Source organism: Gekko japonicus, unplaced genomic scaffold (assembly GCF_001447785.1).
Source record: "Gekko japonicus isolate JY-2015 unplaced genomic scaffold, Gekko_japonicus_V1.1 scaffold163, whole genome shotgun sequence".
Lineage (NCBI taxonomy): Eukaryota > Metazoa > Chordata > Lepidosauria > Squamata > Gekkonidae > Gekko > Gekko japonicus.
The window spans coordinates 712,943-729,286 of record NW_015161950.1 but is presented as its reverse complement, the minus strand read 5'-3'; the positions used below and the strand labels follow the sequence as shown (position 1 = coordinate 729,286).

The window sequence follows — 16,344 nt, the reverse complement described above, 5'->3', positions numbered from 1 at the left end:
ATGTTAGCCAGCATAAGATCAGCATATTAGATGGTCAAGATGATACCAAGACATTACCTTGTTGATCAGGAGATGTCGTATTTACTTTCTTCCCCTTACAACTGTTATCTATGCCCTATGCAACCAATAGAGAGCACACAACTTTGTTGTTCCAGGATATGGAAAGGCAGCACCAGATCCAATAACCTTGCTACACTTAAGCGGGTATTCATTCAAGTCAGTGTCTGAATGGGAGACCACTTGGGAATACTATATATACTGTCTTGAGATCTGTGATAGAAGAAAGGTGGGGTATAAATGTAATAAATAAACATTGTGTCCCCTAGAATTTGGAGGATATCAATTTAGTCATGTGCTGCTAAGCTGTTTATGCGATCTTATTCTGAAAGTGTCAGCTGGTCTAGAATTTTGGTACCCCGGACAGATGACTACTGGTTGGGCTAGTCCTACATTCACCAGATTCACTCAGAGACAATTTTAGTATTACAAACCTTGTTTCGAAACCACCAAAAATATCTTCCCATAGAATTATTTTAGCATGGTTCTTACTGTGTGTGAAGCCCAGCAAATAATCTGAGAGCATACAATATTGTTGAACCTCGGGGCATTTCAACCTAGACAGGAGACTAGGGTGAGACCCAGGGTTTAGATCTAAAGAGGCCCTTGCACATACAGAAGGCATTTCTGCTCGGGTGGGGGGGATTTTCAGCAGTTTATTTTCTAATAAGGGTCCTGACAGATTGAAAAAATCTATCTGGGGCCACGATGGCACTCCATACACGTCTAGTCAATGATCTGGGGATTTGGTCCCCAAGCTGGGTGCTACTTTCCTTCCATTTCCCTTCATTTTAATGTTGTCACATGTGCTGCCACATGTATGAGAGATACAAATAGGTATTTGTGATATAAGTGTTACAGATACTTAGGAGTGATTTTACTTTCCATCTGTGAAGCATTAGAGGTTATGAAATGGTTAAGAATGAGAAAGAACAATACCTCTCAAGAAATGTGAACTAACAAAGCTCATGTGAAAAACAGAATACACACTACAACTTTTTGTTTTTATGTTAAAATAATAGCATTTTAAAGGGGGGCATGAACAACCCATGGCCTATGACACGGTAGAACTAATTAACAGCCTCCCTTTTCAAATTATCCTTCAAGTAATAACCATTAGTTCTCATTGTCTCAGAGGAAGTGTCTCTTTCTCAATCAGTTGAATTCAAAGTAATGGCTAGAATATTGAAGAGGATAAACTGCTTTGACTTCTCTGCCCATTTGAAATTATTCATCACTTGTTAAAGTATGCTATCAGCCTTTAGAACTCCTCACCTTTGACTTCAGAGAAATATGACAGTTCAATCCAGCTTCAATGGAGCAATTACTCTGTTTTATAGGTCATTATATAGCCATTCTTCCAAGTCACCTTTTAAGACAAGACAGAGTTGGGAAACATATCTGCAGTATGACTTCTCAGATTATATTTGACAAAAGAACCCATGCAAAATTAAAGTAATTCCCTTCAATGCTAGGCATAGATTAATTCATTTTAACTTCCAACTGCCTGACATTCATGAAAATTTTTTATACCCTATTCTTTTGTGCCATTCTATAAATACATAGGGTATTATAGCATGCCCATTTGTCACATTGTTTCAGATGCAATCACTTGGAAAGGATGTATTGGCTCAATCCTAAATCAACAGCATGAAATTTACACATTATCACTTCCTTTTAAGATCTGTGAAACTAGAGGTAAAGATTTGTCCTTTTAATTAACTCCCAATTCTTTGCCTGAAAAATGTTGCTGATAGATATCAGCAGCTTGCAAGCCAATCATATAGGCTTGTGTGACAGACTATCAGGGGTTAATGCCTAACAGAGTCTGAGAACCTTTAAGTGACAGGCTGTTGGAACAGAATTCTGTTGATAGAGTCAGTTAAGGAATGACAGTTGGGAACTGACAGTTAAAGAAGAGACAATTAAGCACTGACTGTGGACTCGGAAGAAATCTAAGAGAGTGAGCGGACCAATGATGATCCTCATTCAAGCCCAAAAAGGGAAATCGTTTATAGTAAAGAGAAGTGATCCTTGCTCGGTTAAGAAGGGAAATAGCTTCCAGTAAAGAGACTTTATCCCTGTACAGTAAAAAAGGGGGGGGGGGCGATTAAAGAAAGGAGTGATCCCTGGTCTGTGTATAAAGAAGGATTTAGGGAACTTGGTTGTATGTTCTTGCCTTCTAAAGTTTACATGCTGTTGAAACTCAGAAACCTATGCTGGAGTGTTTTAGCAGAAACTGAAAAGAAAGCCTCTCTCCTCAATGTTTTAAAGACCTTGTTGAATAGCAGAAACACTTGCTTGTTGGCAACAGGTTATCTGGTGTTTTTGTGAATACAAAGTTGCCTCAGTTTCATTATCTGTTCACCTCATACATCCTACATGTGACTCCACGTGACCTTTTCTACTCCAGGTTAAATAAAACATTTTATTTATTTGGAACTTTAAAAAGCCTCTCGTGTGCCATTTCAAAACCAGAAGCTTTAGACAAACAAATAAGAAGTAAATAAATAAAGGGGCTGCTCAGCAACAAAGAAGACAGAAGGGAAAATCCTGTATGTGAGGGAGGGAAGAGAGTGAGATTGACATAGCTTGCTTACAAAGCCATCCTGGCTGCACTAAGAGAATGAATTGGCTATGATCCATGAGGTCATCTCTTCCATCTCACCTCTGCCACACCCTCACTAGTTGGCCGTTGGCATGCTGGGCTCCCAGCCTCAGTCACATATCTGCAACACGTGGATAACGATACTGGCCTACTGGTGTAAAGATTATAAGGCAATGTGAAAACAGTGCTTTGAACTTTATCTAGAACAGACCATTCTTCTTCAGCTTCTTATTCTAGAGACCCACCAGCCAACATTACCTGTGTCCTGTCTGCATTGAGTTTCTGTTACTTTCAGAGTGCTCTTGATACAACCAAAGCTCTCTCTAAGCTATGGAGTCCTGTGAGCAAAAATTCTACTTTCTGAGCTACTGGCATTAAGGTTGTGAACAAGTGATTTGGTTACTGCATAAATTAGTTTGCTCTGGAGCCACCCTTCCTGAGCTAACACAAAACTGTGTGAGCTGGAGGCTCAGCTTAGACGGAACACTGGATACAACTCCCATGGATGATATAAGCATAGCATCAATGCTTTTTCCCCGTCTTTGTTGTATATGCAGTTCAAGCAAAGCAGCCAAGGGAACAAGAACTCACCTAATACACCCGATAAACAGACATACTATTTGAACCATGGACACTTTCCCGCACAGCAGTTAACCGCAGAAGTCACATCCACCACTAGGGTGGAGCTTTGCATACTACATTGTTTTTTACCACTATTGGTATTATTGCTTTCTGCATATCGCAATATCTACACCTATGGCTAATAACTATTGTAGCATGGTGTTGTACCACTTCAAACATAACTTAACACTACTGTTGGTTTACCACCAGAAGCAGTAATAACAGCTTAATTCATAGTTAGCTCAGCCTTTCTCGGACCACTCTGAGAAAGTCTGGAGTATTTCAGAAAGTTCTGTGAGAAAGTCTGGGAAAACCAAGTATAAGAGAACTGCCTTTTCCCAAACTAAACTGGGGCAATGAAGGCTCCTGACCAAGTTCAGAAACATACACTGCTACTGGGCATTTTAGTTCACTGGCTTCCTAGCAGTAATGGATGCTTCCCTAACTCCATCTCCCTTACCCCTCATTGGGTGGAATCAAATCAAGCTGGTTCAGATTTCAGCCAGGATATGTAACAGGCTAGAGGGGATATCAGTGCAGAACCCTTCTCAGTTACAAGACATGGCACCATTACTAGTTATCAACTGTCAGAAAAGGCAAGCCTGCAATCTGAAGCAGATTTCCCTAAGAGTTCTCACTGCTACAACTTCCAATCCAGTCCCATCTCTCAGCAGTAGTAGAGACTTTTAATAGACAGACTGCAGACTTTCAAAAAGCAGCACCGAACATATCATAGCATTAAAACTAAAGCTGTTAATTAGACCAGGTTTTCAGAAACAACCGAGATTTCTTTGAGAGGAGGTTGCTCTGAAAACTTAGTAGTTGATGTCTCCTTATATATAATTGTGAAGTGGGGTGGCACTTTCTGAACATTCCACACGCTCCTAAATCAGTTGGCTCCATGATGTGTCACTCAGAAGCTGTCCCTATCCACTGGCTGCATTGCCTGAGTGTTGCCTCCAACATTCTAAACCGTTTGCTGTCCCCCCCCCCCCCCCCAGCCAGTCAGAACACAGAGGTCGTTTGCATATGCAGCCTGATTGCCTCTAACATTCTAATCAGTTTGCTGTTGCTGTTGGGAGTCATTGAATGTGTCCTGAGGTAAAATACATATCCTAATCTTCCCTTAAATGGTCACTGGAGTTGCCAATCTCCCTGTGGGGCCTGGAGATCTCCCAGAAATCACCATGTTCCCTAGCCACAGCACATCATTTCCCCTGCAGAAAATTTCCCAACTATTACAACTGATGTCCAGATGACCAAGATCAGTTCTCCTGGAGACAATGGCTGCTTTGGGCAGTGGACTTTATGGTATTATACCCTGCTGAGGTCCCTCCCCACCCCTTCCCGCCCCAGGCTCTACCCCTCAAATCTACAGGTATTTCCCAACCCAGAGTTGGCAACCCCGTAACTGGCTATGAAACCGCTTTCCAGACCCTTGGAACCCAGAAGACACGGCATAGGAGGAGCTGGGTTTTTTACTTTAGCTGTCACTGCATAACCCCAAATCAACATAAGTCAGGGGTGGAGGGAACCATACGTGTTACCATGAGGCTGTCCTCCCATACTACCCGCTTGAGGCAGCAAAAGGACTTGAGACAGCCCTGCCTTAAAGCTAAGCAGAAGGAAATAAACATGGCTTGCCTCCCTCTATTCTCCACTTCCCTCTGCCGCCCCACCAGCCACAGCCGGGACACCCACCTGGAGCTTCCTTCTAGAGCTCGTTGTATTTCTTCCCACAACAGGCATTACTCCTAGTTACTTCATAATTAAGATCTGTTCATTATGGAGAGCCAGTGTGGTGTAGTGGTTAAGACCACAGACTCTGTCTGGAAGAATAGGTTTCATTCCCCACTCCTCCACATGCAGCTGCTGGTGTGACTTTGGGTCAGTCACAACTTCTTTCAGAGCTGTTCTCTTAAGAGCAGTCCTCAAAAGAGTTCTCTCAGCCCCAGCTACCTCACAGGGTGTCTGTTGTGGGGAGGGGCAGGGAAAGGAGATGGGAACCCATTCTGAGACTCCAAGTGAAGGGCAGGGTATAAATCCAAACTCTTCTTTTCTCTGTTAAGCCACTTTGGGGGGGGGGGTGTTTGCACAAACTGTATATGTCTGTCCAAAGATTTTTAACATTTTGTTATTTTTTGGTTTAACCTGTAATTTGTATATCTCTAATTTAAAATAATAAACAGACACGTTCTTTTTAAAAAAGAACCACAGCTGATGTCTTTATGCTAGAGGCATCAGCAACTTCTATTAGAATTTTTCTACCTCAATTTCTGTTCAAAGCACTGGTCTCCAGGCACAACAGTGGTTCTAACATTGTGACTGAGGCTCTGCATAGGCTGAAGAAATAAGTATGCTTGCTTATCTTGGCATGATCTGCTTTGTTAAGACTTTTGGAACTTAAACACCTCTCAGATTTCAAATGCAGGAAAGTCTATTAGGCCAGCCCAGCACAACCCAAATCTCTTCAAATACTCAGAAGGGCATCCATTTAAAGTAACACAGAGAAGAAGCTCTCCAAGATCAGAAATTAAGACCGCTCCAGCACTAAGCTTCAAGGCTGTCCTAATTTCTCCACTTGTTTCAATTGAACTATAGGCATTTCCAGTATCTTCTCATATCTTTTGGTTATTTTTAACAGGCCACTTTGTTTTCCTGAGGAAGGATGAAAGCATTCAGGACACACTGTGCCTATGATTTACAATACAGATATTCAGCCTCACCTACCAAGTGGATAGATTCACTCTTTCTGGATGATGCCTCCTCTGATCTCCCTACAATTACATTTCCTGGATCACAGAACAAAGCTGTGTGTACAGTGGAAAGAGACATATTTTCATAATTGCATTAGTACAAGCTTAGCAGTGGTGAATTAAAGTTGAGAGCGTTAGTTTCTGGGTTTCCACATCTGACAGCTGTCTTTGAAATTCACAAAATAAGCATGCTACTGATACTGTATGATACTCCACTTGCATTTTGATGATGACGGTTTTGATTCGTACAGAAAAGGCTTTCTGCAGCCCTTCCAGGAGCTTGGCAGTTGAGCAGAGCACAACGAAGCAGGTCCATGGCCAAATTTTGCTTCCATCTTCAAAATGCTCATTGTGTTTCAGAAGGAAGACAAGGAAATAATTTACAGGAGTAGGAATGGGAGAGGCAAGATAGAAATCCTATGACTGAACCGGTTTCAGATATGAAGCTATAGTTCAATGAAAGCCCGAAACAGTTCCTTTTAATATGCAATAATGAATTAAGAGGAACACCAGTTCCTATACAGCTCAAAGATCCTTTTGATCCTGTGTGGCTTCAGACATTCTGTATCAGTTTGCACAAATTTTTCACCTCATTCAGCCCATTATATAGCAATAACACACACTCAAAAGACTTTATGAAAAGGAAAACCAGTATAGAGCCTTGCTTAAGGGTAGACAGAGAAGCAGAGGCAGCTTGGAAGTGAAATTGGACAGTTACACTGCTCCCCCCACCCAAAAAAAAGTATTTCCTAGGAATGATATAGGTTTTCAATTTTCTGTTCACATCATGGATTAGAACAATGGTTGATTTAATCCTGCATGCTGCTTTCCACAGAAGTCAACTAGAAGGCCCAGGAAAGCACACAGGGACACAAAGGCACCGATGTTTCAGTTATTGCCAGCAGCAACTGCTATTAAAATATACTGTCTTTGAAAGGGGAGGTCCCATGTAGCAATCTAAGCTAGTGGACATCACTAAGTACTCTGACAGTGAGTTCCACAATAAATTATGCAGAAAGCATGGTGGCACACTGGAAGCAGATCCTTCCAAAAGTTAAAAAAAGAGGTCTGCAGGGAATTGCAACCCACTGAGGGCCTAATTCATGGGCTGAATGTTATCCAAGACATTCTCCAAGTAGAATTGAAGTGTTTTTCAAGTAGAAAATAGAAAACACCACAGAACGCTTTCTGCTCTTTATAGGATACATTTCAGAAAGGACTAACGGAAACAAAATAAAAGGCTGTAAGTACTTTTTGTAGCTGGTTTTAATTTGGGGGGAGGAAACCTTATTTTTCACTCATAGTTCACATAAGCATTTTAGCTAAATTGTATTTTGAATCAGCGATCACATATTTTACGCAAATGCCCATGTCTAGAAATTCTTGTTTCACAAAAGATGACAGTATTAAGATTTCAAGTTCACAATTTTATTAAGCCCCAATAAGCTCTTTTCCAGAACATGATTGAAGTGCCATGTGCAACAAAATTCAGTATTTCCTGGATGATTAAGCGAATGAGTTGTGCGGATAGCTTCCGGAAGACCTAAGGACCTTCATTTTGTGCAGCTTGTAAAGGGAGTAAGTTTGTTCTTCAGTAGTCTGGGCCTTCTTTTTTCAGCTTTTTGTAGTCCATGTTAACTGCAACAAACTAAAGAGAAAGATATTAAGACAGGAATCATGCTTGTATAAAAATGTTACATCTAGTTTTCTGTGGATGTGTGCTATTTCATACTTTCTTGCATCGTTAGGGCCTACAGTTACAGATTCATTACCATGAGTCTATTGCACTATCTTTATCTCCATTTATTTCTACAGACATGTCACTCCTGCATGGCCTGCAAGCTTCAATTCTCCTTTAATCCCTAGATTTAGAACTCTGCAGTGAATCACTATACAGTGAAAGAGCCTTTTGCAAAAGCATCATAGTTACAGTCAAAGTTGTCTGATTTCAATGATCTAAACGGACAACATACCTCTATTGGTCAGCTGTGGGGGATAGAGGAGGAAGCTGTTGTAACTGTGTTAGACAGGCAGAAGCAGTGGCACTGAAGGTGGTTGGGGAGACGGAGGAACTACTGACACCATCATTCCCAAGACTAGTGGGGAGGGGAATTGGTGGGCAGGCAGAGTGATGGGTAGAGCAGTCAGGTGGGTAGAGTAGCAGGCAGGGGTTGAGCAAGAATCCCTCTCAAATTTTTGGCTGGTTCCTATAGGTGGAACAGCACAACACCAAATACTAGATCTATTTGCTGCATGTTCTAGTGTCATACAATCTCATGTTGTAACTTCTAAAGAATGCATAATAAATACTTTCAAAATCAACAAATTGTGTAATTTTTGAAAGTATATTATTAAGCATTCTTTAGAAGTTACATCCAGAGATATTTTACATAGTTTCTATTTTGTGGTTCATATTTTATACTGTGTATCTCACTTTTGTTTTGTATACAATCTCATGTGGCATAGACACCACCACAGTTCTGCGAAATTCAAGCCATCTGAAAGCAGAATCCATTTGAGCTCACAAAAAGGAAGAAATCTTTGCATTTACTTCTACAAAAGTACTACAATGTTAGTAAAGTTAAGAATGTACTATTAATGGCCCTTGTTCTCCAGAGTGCAGAAAACTCTGTACCTATGCTAAAACACTTTGAGCAGAATCAGAAAATTGATTTAAAAATTGCAGCCAATTAATTGCATACGTTTTAATCAATTATATGTGCATATATAAGCTTTGAAGAAATGCACACTATTTTGAGATGATGCATGACTGTGTCATGGCGGGCATACACATGAATGCACAATGAGTTTCAGCATCCCTCAAATAGTTATCCTCCTACAGTTCTTGGAATAATGTTCTGCCAAGGAAGTGTTACTAAAACATCTGAAGTTATTTTAAGGCAAGTCTACATATTTATTCTTTCCACAAGCCTTTATGGCTCCTTTTAGAAACACAGCTGGATGACATCTTTTATACAAAACCAAATATGGGAGAAATGAAGCTAAGATTGCCTTAACTGGTAGGCTGTTACACAAGTGCAGCTGGCTTACACTGAATCTGCTTACAAGACATTTTTGCGTGACTCCAAATGATTCTCTCAGACAATAAAAACACAGAGACCATTTTCAGATTAAATAAACTAGTTCAGGGCATATAAGATCTACTCAGGTAGTTTAATTTAATTTTAGAATTCTTTTGCAAAAATGGCACATTCCCTACTGGAATCATTAAAAAATGTCCACATTTTGAGGTACAAGATAATAAAAATCTAAGCCAAGTTGGATCTTTGAGCTTCAGATTTCAAAGCCTCCCCCCCACCCCCCCAACAGTCAAGAATCAGGAAGTGGCTAGAATTCTACATTTACTTAGGCAGAAACATTTACAAAAAATGAATTTTTAAAGTAAAACAACAAACATTCCAATTCAAAACCCGAGTGTGAGCCTATATGGCATTTCTTTTCTTTGGCACACATTCATGATCTTACAAAAGTTTTATTTTGGATTTTACTATAACTAATGATTACAATAATGCAGGTTTATATTTCCTTTTACTTTGAACACCCTTAGGGGAGGGGCTGTGGCTCAGTGGTAGAGCATCTGCTTGGTATGCAGAAGGTCCCAGGTTCAATCCCCAGCATCTCCAGTTAAAAGGACCAGGTGATGTGAAAGACCTCTCTGCCTGAGACCCTGGAGAGCTGTTCCCAGTTTGAACAGACAAAAATGATCTCATTCAGTATAAGGTAGTTTCATGTGTCCAATGCATTTGAACTGTCTTTGGTTCTCGTTCAAGAGAGTTTACAGCTGACCCAAACCATGTTAATTTACAAACCAGAATTCATTCTACAGATACATGAAGCCAATATAACAGACTGGAATTAGCTTAGCTAGAAATATTTTCAGGTCAACATTCTGCCAAAGTGATATCTGTATTTCTTAATCCAACTAACGCATTTTGCCATTTGACGGTTCTACCTCAAAATATTTTAAACTAGTTCTATGAGACCAGATGAAGCTAAAGAAAGACATGCCAGTTATAAACCAAAGCATGACATCTGTTATATACTGTTTTGTCTCCAAGAGTACTTTCTCTACCCAAAATCCCATTTGTAATTTCATCTGAAGGAATGTCTGAAAACCAGCCAAGGAAGTGACCATTAAAAGGCTGAAGCTAATGCCATATAAGATAGAAAGGACATTAATGGGAAATCTACTGCTCTAGGACGCAACCATTTTACCAAAGAAGGATGCAGCCTGGGAATATTCCTGAAAAAACAAGTATCAAGGCAACTTCTAACAGTAATATACCAGCTACATCCTTTGGGGTGGGAGGGCTGGGATCTTGCTACTATAATTTACGTAGCCTCTCGGATTGACTACCACAATGAATTCTGCACATAGAAGATATACCACTGATATAAATTAAGCAGCTTTTACCTATGGACATTGATCTCATGAGGGTAGGGGGTGTCATGAGATGGGAAAAGCAAGGAGCTTTTCTCCATATATTCTCTCTCTCAATATTCCCTCTCTCTATGCAGCCCTTCCATCAACTTTGTGTAACAGACTTGTTCAAGCACACTAGAGTTGAGGTAAGGGGAGCAGCAATAAGCTATAATGCTACAGTAGTCCCACAGGAAGAAAAGCTACTTTTGTTTTCAAGTAAAAGTTTTTCTTTTCGGTCCAGAGTGGTCAAAGACCTATACAATGGAATCACGAGCTCTGACAGAGAATCTGCATCACTTCAACCAAAAAAGGAGAAAAACACAACCCTGCACGAGAAAGGTAACCGAAAAGGTTGAGACCAAAAGAATGAAACTGAGATATAATGTAAAAAAAACATATATAATTTAATTATACATTCAAAAGTGCTAAAATATCATCTAAAAACCACAATACTACGGTTCTGCATATAAGTACCTATTCCCGATATGAAGACAAATGTCCATTCATATAAATACAGGTTAAAAGGTACAAATTATAGCCATATACAAGAACCAATACCAAAACGCATTTTGGCTAAAAGCCTTTCTCAGTGGTAACATTCAGACTGAGCACTCCATAAATTGAACAAAAATATACATAAAACTCATCATATACAGCATGGACCTTACACTGAGTTCACTCGATCACTCGTGGAGTTAGTGGTGATAAACATGGGCAACTCCTCAAGATGTACAATATTTCATATGCCCATTGATCTGCTTAGGCTCAATCTACAGTGCTCAAAGTGCCAATGGAGTACTCAGGTACAATTAGAGAAGAATCACAGTTTCTTTAACCTATATTTATATGATTGGACATTTGTTTTTATATTAGGAATAGGTACTTATATGCAGAACCATAGGAGTGTGGTTTTTAAATGATATTTCAGTACTTTTGAATGTATAATCAGAGATTTTGCATCATACCTTGTACTGGTCATTGGGTCCCAGCTTGTTCCAAGGCTCTGGATTATTCTTCTTGTCCCAACTACACAGAAAAAGATAACAAAAGTATATCTTAAAGCAACCACTACACTTTCATAAAGTTAATACCATGTATGGCATAACCATTCATTAGACATGGTCCTGGAAATTCTCACTAACGTAACTGTGCCCTGCCACCTGCCACCATTTATAAGTACAGAGATCTTCTGCAACTCAGGTTATAACAATGAAGCACAGTCCATTTTAACAACCATATTTTAAGATATCATTTAAAGCCAAAATGATATTATCACAGAAATGTGAAGTTTTGCTGCTGTTTAGCGTGGATGGTGGCAGTCTGTAATGAAATGAAGAGGGATTCTTGTAACTAAATCCTGCATACTCTATAAGCAATAAACTGGCTAAAAGTTCCTATTTAACCTCTGTATTATAATTGGTTACTTTATTTTAAACTGTGCATATTTGGGGGGAGGGGAGAAGAGCCCTGAAAACCCTTTTTTAGTTGTTCTTTACTACGTGCAATATATAACCACATTTTACAGCTGAAGCATTATCACTACGTTTCAAATTGAGACTGCTAATGAGAAAGTTTTATGCTATAACAGGCCACCTTCTACTGCACAATTAAATGGAAACACCACTTAAGAAATCCTACTTACCAAACATCAGGATTGAAAACAGCCAGACGCAAGAGGTACAAGGCTGCACCAGTTCCTCCAGCACCAATGAACAGGAAAAGAGGAACCAACTATAAGAAATTAAAAAATTGTGATGTTAAAGTAAGGGCAAATCTCAAAAGTTATGATGTATCTAGCCAATCTGTAAACCATACAGTGATACACAATAGGTAAATACTTAGGGATGAAAAAAATGGAAGTATGTGGCAATATGGAAGGGGCATATTGGGAGGGGCATACTGGCTGGCAACAACATACTAAACCTGCCAATAATCACAAAGAAGACAAAAAGAGTTATGGGTAAGAGGTATGAGTTCCGTAGGATGCAGTACTGTTTCCACACAATTTTTTTTTCTACTGGAGGCTTTCCTAATCTGCTCCCATGGCAATTTTAGACATGCCAAACACCTTCATACACTTCTAGGGAGGCACCCAAGGGCCAGCAAATCCGCAGCACACCTATATCATTCAAACAGGGTTTCAGGCTGAAACAACACTCAAAGGAGCATGGGAGGGACGAAGGGAGGGAGGGAGGTGTTGACTTCTCTCCAACAAACTCCAAGCCGTAAAATACTTTTTAAAAAACAAGTCCAGCCACATCAGGCTAGTTTACATTTTGTAATGTATCCCACTCAGACCGCGTGGCCTGCTTGGGTTCCACGGGGTCAGGGTCAGAAGCAAACGAGCTTCGCTCAAAGAGACAATGGACTATGCGGATCATAGCCGCACCAAAGAAATCCTAAAAGAAATCAACCCTGACTGTTCCCTGGAAGGCCAGATAATGAAACTGAAGCTCAAATACTTTGGCCACCAAATGAGAAGGGAGCACTCACTGGAGAAGATCCTGATGCTGGGAAAGATTGAAGGTCAAAGAAGACGGGGACGGCAAAGGATGAGACGGTTAGACAGTGTCATAGATGCAACAAACATGAAATTGAGCAAACTTCAGAGGACGGCGGAAGACAGGAGGGCCTGGTGTGATCTGGTCCATGGGGTCGCGAAGACAAGCCGCACCAATCAGGGAGCTAGGTTCGCGGCAGAGAGCCTATGGAACCTATTTACCTATGTACCTACTGTAACGCTCTCTACATGGGGCTGCCTTTGTCGCAAATCCGGAAGCTGCAGCTAGTGCAGAATGCTGCGGCCAGGCTGTTGATGGGTCTTCCTAGAAGGGACCACATCTAGCCTGTGCTGAAAGCGCTGCACTGGCTGCCAATAGCGTACCGGATTTGTTTCAAAGTGCTGGTTCTTACCTTTAAAGCCCTATATGGTCTGGGTCCAGCTTACCTAAGGGACCGCCTTTCCTCATATGTTCCCCCCCGAGCACTTCGGTCCGGGACCCAACATCTCCTGGCAGTGCCAGGTCCCAAAGAGGCCAGGCTGGCCGCTACCAGGGCCAGGGCTTTCTCGGTGGCGGCTCCTATCTGGTGGAACGAGCTCCCGGAGGAGATCCGGGCCCTGCGGGACCTTGTGCAGTTCCGCAGGGCCTGTAAGACGGAGCTCTTCCACCAGGCGTATGAGTAGGAGCCGCCACTACCATCATCATTATTCCATCTTCACCTGGCCCTGGATGAGGGAACATCAATGCTTCCCTGGAGCAGACGATGCTGAACAGTTCAAATATGCCATCTCTGAAATTTCATGTAGAACATCTAGAGCACTTTAGTCAGTAACTCGTTATGAATGTTTTGTACTGTTGGATTTTAAATGGTTTTAATTATGTTTTATATTGGCGTTTGCCCCTATGTAAGCCGCCCTGAGCCCGCATTGCGGGGAGGGCGGGGTATAAATTGAATTAAATAAATAAATAAATAAATAACCTATTGGGAAGTGGGGGGGGGGGTTTTGGGTGGCGGTTTCCAGGGGAATATAAGCCGACCTGCGAGCTGGCCAAGGTGTCTTGTTCCTGATCGAATAAAGTACGCTTTGCTGAAATCACTCTCCGTCTGCGTACTTTTCACATTTGGGGTGCTTTCAGACGGGGCCTTTCTGCCGGCATAAACTGCACCGGTTGGAACGCGATCACACTTACCTCCATTTTGCGGATCCCATCGTTGTATGCCCGGTCACACGCTGCGTTTTGTATTTTTAAAAAACACAGTTTGAGCATGCGCATAGGCAGCCATTCACAGAATGGCGATCTTTGCGCATGCTCAACCCCCCCATTACATTTAAACTTTAAAGGTAAGGACTTACCTTTAAAGTTTAAAGCCCAAACTGGCCTCCCTTAAGTCCCGGACTCCTCCGGATAGTTAAAGTAAGGGCTTTTTTTAAAAAAAACAAACGCTCAGGGCGAAGCTTCGCCCAAGCGCATATCGCTCAGTTTAAAAAAAAATGGCGGGGGAAGAACGGAAGCCTCAGGCTTCCGACGGAAATGGCTAGGCACCAGTGGAGAGCGATCAGACAGCAAGGTACAGCGTTTACAACCGTTGCACTCAGGATACCACCACTTGGGGACCTAGTGGCAGAGTGCAATGGTGTAAAAGGCTTTACACCGGTTAGGGACAGGAGGCAGATGTTCCCCGTCTGAACGCCGGTGAACGACTGCAACCGGCACCTATACCGATGTAAAGCCCCCGTCTGAACGCACTCTTGGTGTAGAAAAACATCCCATGGATGAAGTTATTTAATCAAGAACAGGATGGGAGGGGCGAGGGGGGGTTCATACAGCAAACAGAGCAGGAGATTAAACGCAGCCCTTTCCATCCTTCCATGGGTTCGAATCAAAAGAGCAGAGCACCCTTCGCAGATGAGGGCAGCATCAACCACTCCTCCCGTGACGGCGTGGAAGGTAGGAACACTCGCGCTTAGCCGAGTTCACGACGCCTCATCACTTCGCCATCATGTACCCCACTCCGAGAGAAATGAAGATTGTAGGGGAAGACAGGTTGCTTAACTACCGTCTCAAATGCGTATTTTCAAGCCTCCTCCGAGCTCGGAGGTAACCTGCCGTTCTCTATCTCTCACTCACTCACTCACTCACTCACTCACACAGACGCAAGACCGCCCACTGCAGGGAAGACTACAGCGAACGAAGGAGCCTGCGCCGAATCGCAGCGCTTCATCAACAGCCTTCCTACCCCACCCCAATGAAAACAGCAGAAGGGGAACCTCAGCTGTCCGGGGTTCATTGCCACATATAAAACTCTCTTCCCTACTTCCGCGGGTGGCCAGAAATGAAGGAACGAAATTTCTCTAGCTTTAAAAACAAAAAACCTTTCCCACTGCTAGAAGGGGCGGGGGGAGGGTTGTAAATGGGGGAAGATGTGTGCGAGGACCGGCGCTCGCCTCCGCCAGCCCCAGAAACACTCACGCTTGGGTGTTTTTTAGCATGGCTCATCATGAGGCGGAACATGGCGACGAATTGTCCAAGGGCCGATCCGCCTCCTCTTCTACCTCAGGTCGTCTCTGCTATTCTTGAGAAAAGCCCAATGTCACTTGAGGACCCCTCAACCCTCTTCCGAGGGCCTGCTGTGGTTGTCCACCACGGCGCCTTGTAAGAGTTCTCCATTGGGAAAGCACTCGCCGCCCTGACTCGCGCGCTCAAACAGATGATATTAACGGCGCGATGAGTTCGATTTGAGATGTTAATTTCCTAATTTGTCCTATAAGCCACTGTACGCCTCACTCCGCGCACAAGAAACAGGCAATGGGTTAGACACTAGCAAAAGACGACCGCAAGAGGGGAATAGCGCATGTGTGAATTTGAATAGGAAAACAAGGGGGAGAGGCGGTGTTGTTTTTCCATCCGTGAATTGGCATTGGTGGGTTTTATCGCCGTGGTGATCGCTGGTGCGAGTTGGAACGTCCTTTAGCGAGGCGGGCGTTCGCTGCGGGTGGGTGCTTGATGGCTCTCGCCATTGCGCTTGTATGGATAACAGTCCTGAGCACTTCCAAGTGGACTGCAGACTTAGTGTTTAAATGCCGCAGGACTCCTGCTTCGCTTTTCTGTTACTGACTGGCAAAATGTATTCCAGTGCATAGGCGTAATCTTCGTGGGGGCGGCGGGGCTTCAGCCTCTGCCGAAATTTTCAGGAAGGTGCTCAGCCTCCCCCGGGAGCCACCCTTGCTCCTAGCACAGCAATGCCTCTGGCCCAGCCCCAGCCCCCCCCCCCCGGAAATTGGAAAGTCTACACCCTTGTTCCAGTGTAAGATCTTTTGGCTCATGAAAGCGTATGCGGTATGCTACAATCGGTTT

The 16,344-nt window shown here is 42.5% G+C and overlaps 1 protein-coding gene and 1 non-coding gene across 2 annotated transcripts; one reads left to right on the top strand and one right to left on the bottom strand.

The window, feature by feature from the left end:
- Positions 1 to 7,290: 7,290 nt before the first annotated feature.
- NDUFA4 (NDUFA4, mitochondrial complex associated) lies at positions 7,291 to 15,580 on the bottom strand. Its single transcript, XM_015429431.1, has 4 exons — positions 15,460 to 15,580; positions 12,129 to 12,217; positions 11,452 to 11,512; positions 7,291 to 7,690 (listed from the first exon to the last, which is right to left on the bottom strand). The coding sequence occupies exons 1-4, from the start codon at positions 15,499 to 15,501 to the stop codon at positions 7,634 to 7,636; spliced, it is 249 nt and encodes an 82-aa protein (XP_015284917.1). The 5' UTR covers positions 15,502 to 15,580; the 3' UTR covers positions 7,291 to 7,633.
- On the top strand, positions 9,615 to 9,686 carry TRNAT-GGU. The gene has a single exon. It is a non-coding gene; the product is annotated as a tRNA-Thr (tRNA).
- Positions 15,581 to 16,344: the final 764 nt, after the last annotated feature.

Bases quoted from the DNA above. Each gene is read 5' to 3' on its own strand.
- NDUFA4 (XM_015429431.1), bottom strand. From the start codon at position 15,501: ATGTTCCGCCTCATGATGAGCCATGCTAAAAAACACCCAAGC. The intron at 11,513-12,128 runs GTAAGTAGGATT...TTTTCTGTGTAG, and splicing joins GTTTTCAATCCTGATGTTTG to TTGGGACAAGAAGAATAATC. The intron at 7,691-11,451 runs GTATGATGCAAA...CTTTCTCTTTAG, and splicing joins GACCCAATGACCAGTACAAG to TTTGTTGCAGTTAACATGGA.